General features: G+C 52.0%; 1 protein-coding gene across 1 annotated transcript in view; it reads left to right on the top strand.

Moving 5' to 3' along the window:
* The first annotated feature begins 1,332 nt into the window (after positions 1 to 1,332).
* RNF11 (ring finger protein 11) overlaps positions 1,333 to 10,527 on the top strand; it is a 32,988-nt gene continuing 23,793 nt past the window's right edge. Inside the window, exon 1 of the mRNA XM_073643495.1 lies at positions 1,333 to 1,752. Coding sequence (XP_073499596.1) covers positions 1,630 to 1,752 — 123 coding nt within the window. The 5' untranslated portion in view covers positions 1,333 to 1,629. The remainder of the gene's footprint in view (positions 1,753 to 10,527) is intronic.

Raw genomic sequence — 10,527 nt, 5'->3', positions numbered from 1 at the left:
GCGGCTGGGGACCGAGTATGGACACTTTTGGGCACTTGTTAGGTTTTTAAAAGACTGCCGGGGGTGCCGCCACAAAAATGCTCGGGTCTGCCATAGACTAACATTGGGCTCGTTGCTCGGGTCGAGCACCTGAGTATCACGGAGAGCTCGGCCCGAGCTTCGAGCACCCGAGCATTTTAGTGCTCGCTCAACACTATTATTATACTATATGGAGGACTATGGGGAGTGCATTATACTATATGGTGGACTATGGAGGGTGCATTATACTATATGGAGGACTATGGGGAGTGCATTATACTGTATGGAGGACTATCGGCTGTGCATTATACTGTATGGAGGACTATGGAGGGTGCATTATACTATAAGGAGGACTATGGGGAGTGCATTATACTGTATGGAGGACTATGGGGAGTGCCTTATACAGTATGGAGGACTATGGGGAGTGTATTATACTGTATGGAGGACTATGGGGAGTGCCTTATACAGTATGGAGGACTATGGGGAGTGTATTATACTGTATGGAGGACTATGGGGAGTGCATTATACTATATGGAGGACTATGGGGAGTGTATTATACGGTATGGAGGACTATGGGGTGTATTATACTTCTTCTGTGGGGCCCCATGACGTCTATTTATGCCCCTGGTCAGTATAATGGATTATTTTTTTCTATACATTAAAGAACAGTGGCAGACCGGGGGACATATACCAAGGCACGTACCAGGATGGGGCCAGGATGCGGGGCATATATATAAAATTAGGACGGGGGTGCCCAGTCCAAATCTTGCACCGGGGCCCAAAAGACTCTAGTTATGCCATGGGGGGAGGGCACCTGAAGGCGCCGGTGTCCGCCATGTTTGTACACCCACGTGGCCGGCACCACATATTGCATAGTACGAGCATTTAAAGTCCTCATTAATAAAAATAAAATAAAATAGACATTTCTATCACGATCCTTTTTTTTTCCCAGAATGTAAAAACCTGAAAAATAACAAAAAAATGAACACATTTAGTTCTTTCGTGTGTGACTAATAAAATATCAGACTACTGGGGACGGTGAACAAACAAAAAATCGAAATGTCAGAATCGCTGTTTTCTGGTCACTTCACCTCCCCCAAAAAATGGAATAAATGCTCAAAAAACTGATAGCGACCAAAAATGGTGATGACAAAAGCCACATCCGGTACATGATGACACAGTCTAGCCTGAAGTGGCTGATAACAGTGAACAATAGACTGTACCGCCCGGCAGAGACCCGCACACAGCACAGCGGCCATCGTCAGCCCAGCCAGCAGCGAAAGGGTGTGCAGTTGTGCCACGTGACCGTCCTCCTCCCAGACACAAACACTGGGGCGTGGTCAGCGCCCGGCTGGCGGTGACGTCACGCGGTGTCTGTGAGCGCAGGGATCAGTAATGGCGACCGGGATTTCGGCGGAGGAGCTCAGCGGAGACAGAGGTTGACCGGCCCGGGAGACCCACACTGCGGCCGGCGCTGAGGGGCAGAGGGAGCGGTGCTGACAGACGCAGAGGCCGCACAAGCCTTCTGGCAGGAGCCCCTCTAAGGCCCAGGTATCAGGAGCGGAGGCCCCGTGTAAACTGTGCAGAGACGGAGCCTCCCAGCGCGGCGACATGGGGAACTGCCTGAAGTCACCCACATCGGATGATATCTCCCTCCTGCACGAATCGCAGTCTGATCGGGCGAGCTACGGGGACGGTACCGACGGGGATCAGGAGCCGCCGCCCCCATACCAGGTAGGGAACAATGGACGGCCCCGGGCAGGGAGAGAAGGCGAGCCCGGGGAAAAGGACGGCGCCGGCAGGGAGAGAAGGCGAGCCCGGGGGAAAGGACGGCCCCGGGCAGGGAGAGAAGGCGAGCCCGGGGGCAAGGACGGCCCCGGGCAGGGAGAGAAGGCGAGCCCGGGGGAAAGGACGGCCCCGGGCAGGGAGAGAAGGCGAGTCCGGGGGAAAGGACGGCGCCGGCAGGGAGAGAGGACGACCCGGGGGAAAGGACGGCACCGGGCAGGGAGGGGGCGAGCCTGGGGGAAAAGGACGGCGCCGGGCAGGGAGAGAAGGCGAGCCCGGGAGAAAAGGACTGCGCCGGGCAGGGAGAGAGGGCGAGCCCGGGAGAAAAGGACGGCGCCGGGCAGGGAGAGAGGGCGAGCCCGGGAGAAAAGGACGGCGCCGAGCAGGGAGAGAGGGCGAGCCCGGGAGAAAAGGACGGCTCCGGGCAGGGAGAGAGGGCGAGCCCGGGAGAAAAGGACGGCTCCGGGCAGGGAGAGAGGGCGAGCCCGGGAGAAAAGGACGGCGCCGGGCAGGGAGAGAGGGCGAGCCCGGGAGAAAAGGACGGCGCCGGGCAGGGAGAGAGGGCGAGCCCGGGAGAAAAGGACTGCGCCGGGCAGGGAGAGAGGGCGAGCCCGGGAGAAAAGGACTGCGCCGGGCAGGGAGAGAGGGCGAGCCCGGGAGAAAAGGACTGCGCCGGGCAGGGAGAGAGGGCGAGCCCGGGAGAAAAGGACTGCGCCGGGCAGGGAGAGAGGGCGAGCCCGGGAGAAAAGGACTGCGCCGGGCAGGGAGAGAGGGCGAGCCCGGGAGAAAAGGACTGCGCCGGGCAGGGAGAGAGGGCGAGCCTGAGAGAAAAGGACGGCGCCGGGCAGGGAGAGAGGGCGAGCCCGGGAGAAAAGGACGGCGCCGGGCAGGGAGAGAGGGCGAGCCCGGGAGAAAAGGACGGCGCCGGGTAGGGAGAGAGGGCGAGCCCGGGAGAAAAGGACGGCTCCGGGCAGGGAGAGAGGGCGAGCCCGGGAGAAAAGGATGGCGCCGGCAGGGAGCGAGGACGAGCCGGGGAAAGGTTGGAGCCCGGGGGGAAAGGACGGCGCCGGGTCGGGTGAGAGGGCGAGCCCGGGAGAGAGGGCGAGCCCAGCAGAAAAGGACGGCGCCGGCAGGGAGCGAGGACGAGCCGGGGGAAAGGACGGCACCGGGCAGGGAGAGAGGGCGAGCCCAGGGTGAGAGGGCGAGCCCGGGGGAAAAGGACGGCGCCGGGCAGGGTGAGAGGGCGAGCCCGGGGGAAAAGGACGGCGCCGGGCAGGATGAGAGGGCGAGCCCGGGAGAAAAGGACGGCGCCGGGCAGGGTGAGAGGGCGAGCCCGGGAGAAAAGGACGGCGCCTGGCAGGGAGAGAGGGCGAGCCCGGGAGAAAAGGACGGCGCCGAGCAGGGAGAGAGGGCGAGCCCGGGAGAAAAGGACGGCTCCGGGCAGGGAGAGAGGGCGAGCCCGGGAGAAAAGGACGGCTCCGGGCAGGGAGAGAGGGCGAGCCCGGGAGAAAAGGACTGCGCCGGCAGGGAGCGAGGACGAGCCGGGGAAAGGTTGGAGCCCGGGGGAAAGGACTGCACCGGGCAGGGAGAGAGGGCGAGCCCGGGGGAAAAGGACGGCACCGGGTCGGGTGAGAGGGCGAGCCCGGGAGAGAGGGCAAGCCAGGGAGAGAGGGCGAGCCCAGGAGAAAAGGACGGCGCCGGCAGGGAGCGAGGACGAGCCGGGGGAAAGGACGGCACCGGGCAGGGAGAGAGGGCGAGCCCGGGGGAAAAGGACGGCGCTGGGCAGGGTGAGAGGGCGAGCCCGGGGGAAAAGGACGGCGCCGGGCAGGGTGAGATTGCGAGCCCGGGAGAAAAGGACGGCGCCGGGCAGGGAGAGAGGGCGAGCCCGGGGGAAAAGGACGGCACCGGGTCGGGTGAGAGGGCGAGCCCAGGAGAGAGGGCAAGCCAGGGAGAGAGGGCGAGCCCAGGAGAAAAGGACGGCGCCGGCAGGGAGCGAGGACGAGCCGGGGGAAAGGACGGCACCGGGCAGGGAGAGAGGGCGAGCCCGGGGGGAAAGGACGGCGCCGGGCAGGGTGAGGGGGCGAGCCCGGGGGAAAAGGACGGCGCCGGGCAGGGTGAGAGGGCGAGCCCGGGAGAAAAGGACGGCGCCGGGCAGGGAGAGAGGGCGAGCCCGGGAGAAGAGGACGAGCCGGGAAAAGGTTGGAGCCCGGGGGAAAGGACGGCACCGGGCAGGGAGAGAGGGCGAGCCCGGGGGAAAAGGACGGCACCGGGCAGGAAGAGAGGGCGAGCCCGGGGGAAAAGGACTGCGCCGGGCAGGGTGAGAGGGCGAGCCCGGGAGAAAAGGACGGCACTGGGCAGGGAGAGCGGGCGAGCCCGGGAAAGGTTGGAGCCCGGGGGAAAGGACGGCACCGGGCAGGGAGAGAGGGCGAGCCCGGGGGAAAAGGACGGCGCCGGGCAGGGAGAGAGGGCGAGCCCGAGGGAAAAGGACGGTGCCGGGCAGGGTGAGAGGGCGAGCCCGTGGGAAAAGGACGGCGCCGGGCTCGTGGGGATGGACATGTGAAAATAGAGATATATCTATCTATTTATATCTCTGTATTATATATAATATACACACACACCTCTCAATATATTACACACTATACATATATAATATACACACATATATACAGACCATACACAAATGGAGATATATAGATATATATATCTCCATTTGTGTGTGTTTTGTGAATGGTCTGTATACATGTGTGTAATGGATATGTATACAGAGACATACATGTATACAAATGTGTATGTACATATAGCTGTAAACATGTATAGTATATACGCAAACATGTATTCAAACCTATACATACACATCAATTACACATGTATGCAGATATATGTACATACACACATTATACTTGTGTATACAGAAAATAAGTGGGTGTATTTATATGTACACAAATAGACACATACATGTATGCAGACGGGGGCGAAAGTACAGTATATGCAGGGATAGCAATCGCACTTGGGCCCTGGAGCCTAGGGGACCCAAAAAGGTGGCTTTGGCCTATATAAGAAGGTCATTGCCATTAAAGACTTGCAATAATTGGTGACCCAGTTGGAGTTTGTACAGTGGGACCCATGAGTTTCAAGTTACACCACTGTATACAGTCATGTACTTTCTGTATGTATATTATACACTCAGCATTGAAATTGCAACACCGAAAGTAATGGAATTATGGAAATCACAGAACGGATAGACGAGTTACTCTTACTGATCTACAAATGATGGAAAAATGGGAACACAATTTTCAAAACTTCTTGACTCAGTCTGTATGGAGCATGAGCAGAAGTCTCCGCGCTTGTAGTTATAGTTATAAACTACGACATATATCTCTCTCTCTCTCTCTATCTCTCTCTCTATCTCTCTCTCTATCTCTCTCTCTATCTCTCTCTCTATCTCTCTCTCTATCTCTCTCTCTATCTCTCTCTCTATCTCTCTCTCTATCTCTCTCTCTATCTCTCTCTCTCTATCTCTCTCTCTCTATCTCTCTCTCTCTATCTCTATCTCTCTCTCTCTATCTCTCTCTCTCTATCTCTCTCTCTCTATCTCTCTCTCTCTATCTCTCTCTCTCTATCTCTCTCTCTCTATCTCTCTCTCTCTATCTCTCTCTCTCTCTCTATCTCTCTCTCTCTATCTCTCTCTCTCTATCTCTCTCTCTCTATCTCTCTCTCTCTCTATCTCTCTCTCTCTATCTATCTCTCTCTCTATCTATCTATCTATCTCTCTATCTATCTCTCAACATATTGTGCCTGCGCAGGATTGGGGGCGCTGTGTGGATGACATAGGACCCATCATCCACATGAAGCAGGGCAGGAGGACTATGACTGCGGGGAGAGAGAAGGTGCTGAGCAACACCTGTGACAAAATGTGCTGTAAGAATGACCCGGTAACATGATTCAACAGCAAAACCAAACTTTTATAAAAAAAAAAGAAAAAAAAAGGAAATGTTTGATCAGATTTCAGAAAGTGACATAAGTTTATAAGGGGGGTGATACAGGAGAAAGTGTCTAACAGCAGGAAATGTGATTTTAAGAAAAGAATATATGTATTAAAAATGTGTGGGGGGAGGAAGCGATACCACCAGGTGCAGCCTTCACTATTCCATTTTGTCAGAGAAGTGTGCAAATGATAAGCAGCTGCTGATTGGCTGCAGTGGTCACGTAACAATGTCACATGACCACTGGGACTTAAAGTGCTGGTTCAGGAGTTAAGTAAGTAAATTTATATTTTTTATGTGGGAAACTTGAGCATTGAAGAAGTATAAGACAACCCCTCTAAATACTCCACTGCTCCAGCACTGATGAGGTGCTCTTTACTTGCTGCAGTGATGGTGCTGTACCTGCACATGACCTCTGCAGCCAATCGCTGGTCTTAATGATCAGTTTCAAGTCTAGTGATTGGCTGCTGCAGTCACATGGATGTTTGGACCGCCTGCTCTGCAAACAAAATCCGTTAGAGACCACTGGAGCTATGGGTGATTTAAAGGGGTTGTCCGGACATCTAATATTGATCATCAATCTCAGGTTAGGGCGCCGGCTGTCCGATCCCCATCAATCAGCTCCGTTCCATTCAATGCTGAGAACTGCAGATCCTCTCCTATAGATACACTATTAGGCCACGTTCAGTATTTGGTCAGTATTTTACATCAGTATTTGTAAGCCAAAACCAGGAGTGGGTGATAAATACAGAAGTGGTGACGTGTTTCTATTATACTTTTCCTCTGATTGTTCCTCTCCTGGTTTTGGCTTACAAATACTGATGTAAAATACTGACCAAATACTGAACAGGTATCTGCTCTGATGTTCACTTTGGAGGAAGATTGCTGCTCTCTGGTTCCCTTGTCCATGTCCTCTCCCCTGCACCCCCGGTAATTAATCTCCCTCGCCCAGTTACATCTGTGGGGTTGGCAGCGAGTGTATGAAGATTAATGGCCGTTATGCTATAATATAAGCGGAGAGGTTGATGCCTGGTGCCGCTGCATTGTCATTGAGTGCTCCTTTTATTGTTCCCTGTCTGAATGTGAATGTTCTTTTTGACTGTAAAATCCCGCAAGCCTGCAAATGTATAAAGTAAATATCATACATAACAATGTGTGACTTTCATTCCCCTCCGCGCCTCCAAAAGGCAAACAGCTGCGCACTGTGCCGTGATGAATGGGCCTTCTGCCTCCGGATCAGTCCTCTGGCGCGCTGTGCTAGACGCAGCACTTACTGACGGAAAATACTCATTTATGTTACTTGTGATAACCCCAAACCGGTGTATGGCTTCACACTGTTAATGATCATTCCCTCGAAAAACACAAAATAAGTCATTCCTTGAACACTTTGTGTGAATTGTTTCTTTGCAGTTCTTGGAGGGTGTAATGTCGCCTCCGATTATTGCCCCTATTCTGGCATGTTCTGGACAGGATTTGTGGTCATAATATGAAGGCAAAGGCACTTTTAGTGTATCTGTGTTCTGGTTGGTGAATGTTGGGAGTTGTGGTTTCAACTGGAGATCACTTATCCGACAGATTTCCAATAGTGACTAACTCCAATGGCAACACGTTTTTGGACCTGTTTCCATTGCTCGGGATCAGTAAGTCATTCCCTGTTGGCTCCCCTCCAGAAGGAAGGAATCTGCTCTCTAGCGCCACCTATTGATACTCACCCTGTCAAACCTAACCTGTTCTGTACTGGCAAGAACACCAGTTATTTCTCAAGGCTTCTCTTATGGCCGGTGCTTTATGGGCTAACACTAAAGATTTTCTTTCTTCTAGCGGAGGGAGCTAATTATTTCCTTTTTTTTTTTTTTCTTTTTTTTTTAACCCCCAGAGGGCATTACTTTATTTTACTCACTTATATAGCGCTATTAATTCCACAGCGCTGTACAGACATTATCGACGCTGTCCCCATTGGGGCTCACAATCTAGATCCCTATCAGTATGTTTTTGGAGAATCTGGAGGAAACCCATACAAACTCCTTGCAGATGTTGTCCTTGGTGGGATTTGAAGCCAGGACCCCAGTGCTGCAAGGCTGCAGTGCTAACCACTGAGCCACCATACAGTGCTAACCACTGAGCCAGCGACTCCCTACATTGGCTGGTTCTCCACAAGGAGAATCAATTTGTCACGCATCTATAGGAATATAGTCTTTGTTCACACATTGCAGCTTTGGTGCTATTTTTCACTTTATGATGAGGAATTCACGGCCATATCTTGCTTTCCACCTCTGCGGAGGCAAAATGTCCCTGCGGCCGTGCCCTAATCCTCATTGGTTGCTTTTGACCGTTGCAGTTGTTAAACTTCCATTTTATTGTATTTTATTGTTCCATCCCCTTTTAATGAAGTCAGTTTTTTCCCCCCAGAACTTTTAGTCTGAAGTTCTGCATTTCCCAGCATGGGATCGGTTGATCCCAAAAGATGCCTTTTTTTTTTTTTTTTTTTTCCTTGTGATCTGCAAACACATTAGTCAGCAGGAGAAATGACACGGAGGTCAGCATGCCTGCTGTGTTTGGGTGCAGGGCCGGGGCCTAGCTGTTCCTTGTGAGGAGCTTCCTTTGTTGTGCTGGAAGTGGTGATCTCACTGTCTACGGCTCCTCCATTCCAGGCAGACATGACTTTCCTTAACCACCGCGGCCCGGTCACTGACCCCTAATGTTACGTTAAAACAAAAAGTCATTTGCGGAGCTGATGTCCCTCTTAAAAAAATGTTTGTTTTTTTTAAGTTTTGGTTTGATGTGGCTGACAGAGGTAAAAGACAAAGGGCTTACGAGATGAACGGATAGGGGCCTTATGTGTTATATATATATATTATCTATATTATGGGTCTGGATGCACGGTCAGAACATTTCCTTTGTGATTCGAAGCCGTCTGTAAGAAACAAAGGTTTCCAACAAATCCGTCTGTGATCTGCTCCGGAAGATGACTGGTGGAGGAGAATCTGGCCTTCACTCTGTTTAGTTTTGTCACTTGATTATGTTAAAGGATTTGAGAGTGCTAAAACTACCCCACCAAAAATAACAATGTACCGCTACCCTTTTCGGTAAGGATGCATTCACATTGGCCGATTATCATGTTTCCAGGAATGATTGTTTCCCAATAATTTTGCAGGGTAAGCAGGCTGCCAATTATCCGACATATAAGCCAGAACCAGAAACTCAATTTGCAGACACTGTGTTTCGGGGTACTGCCCCTCGTCAGTGCAAAGTGTGAGTTTTGGTTTGGCTGGGTGAGAGGCGTCAGACGGTATCTAAGTAACATTTCCCCTTGCGGAGAGTGACGTGTTAAGCATGTCACGGTGAGGAGACTTTTAAAGCCGCAATGCTCCTCTGGGAAGTATGCAAAATGTCTTGCAAGCGAAACACATTTGTCGGGTGAAAGGATCTAGGATCATCATTCTTGACAGCATATCTATTACAGATAGTTCAGAGCGCACATTAAAGGGGTTGTCTGATCTTAAGTTACAAGTCTGCAGTCACTCAATGTGACATCGTGTGCACTGCACACTGAGGATTGTCCGGCGCCCGGCGGTCATGTGATTTGCATGCTTCTAGCCACATTCAAACTAGACTTTATCCAGCCCCGCTCACTACATTTACATTGAGCGATGCCGCGACCATCTAGTCTGCATGTGACTTCGTGTATGCGAATCACATGCTTGCGGGCACCCGATAATCCTCACAGCGCACAGGTTATCCTCTATCCATAGGATAGGTGTGTAAGTTGCTGATCGCTTGAGGTTTAATCAGTAGGACTGCCTGCGATCGTAGCTCTGGCACTGTGAGAATAGCCTTGGCTATCGATCAGCAAGATTTCCTCTATCTGATGGATGGATGGGTTGTTGTGGGAATAGCCCTTTAACTTAACATAGATGCGCTATCAGTAGCTCCTGCATGAGCTGCAGGCACCAGGCGCTGTATAGGCTCAATAGGAAGTCTATGGGTCCGGACCCACATCGACCCATACACCATGCATGCACAGTCCCGCGCCCCCCCCCCCCCCCCACCATTAATCAGAGACAATATTCAGAGCCTGCAGTATAGAAAGTTTCATGTAGAAGCACTACAGTTGTCTTCACAGTTTTAGTCTGCATCATTTTCTGTATTATCCAAAATAAGTTAGTATTGTAGAAATCCTGCAGAATACACCGTGGGGGAAGGGGGGGGGGGTTACATAGGTTAAAACAAAACAGGTTCATCAAGTTTTTACCTTTTGACAAGATCCCTCTTCAACTCCTCACTGACCAACACCCCTATCATTTAGCAAAGGGGGGCAGGGATTATAAGGCTGTGTGCCCACGTAGCGTTTTTCAAGCGTTTTTGATGCGGAATTTCCGCAGCGGAAACGCTTGTAAAACACTTGGTAACCCGCACCCCATGGTCCCCAATGGGATTCCGCAAGTTCTATGCACATGCTGCGTATTTTTCCGCAGCGTTTATGCTGCGTTCAAAAATCCGCAGCATGTCATTTAATTTTGCGTTTCCGCAAGCGGAATTGCCTTTGTCCAATGCATAAAAAACGCAAGGCAATTCCGCATGTGGAAAACGCGTGATAAACGCGTGAAAAATGCGCGATAAACGCGTGCGGAATTCCGCATGCGTTTTTCCGGGAGAGGACTTGCATTTATGAAGCAGAAATTTTCTGCTTCATAAATGCAACGTGGGCACATAGCCTAAAAAGACTTTTGTCCTACTGCAG

Source organism: Phyllobates terribilis, unplaced genomic scaffold (assembly GCF_046119375.1).
Source record: "Phyllobates terribilis strain yellow unplaced genomic scaffold, ASM4611937v1 Scaffold_8__6_contigs__length_399053987, whole genome shotgun sequence".
Lineage (NCBI taxonomy): Eukaryota > Metazoa > Chordata > Amphibia > Anura > Dendrobatidae > Phyllobates > Phyllobates terribilis.
Note: the sequence above shows the minus strand (reverse complement) of the source record. Positions and strands in the feature narration are given on the sequence as shown.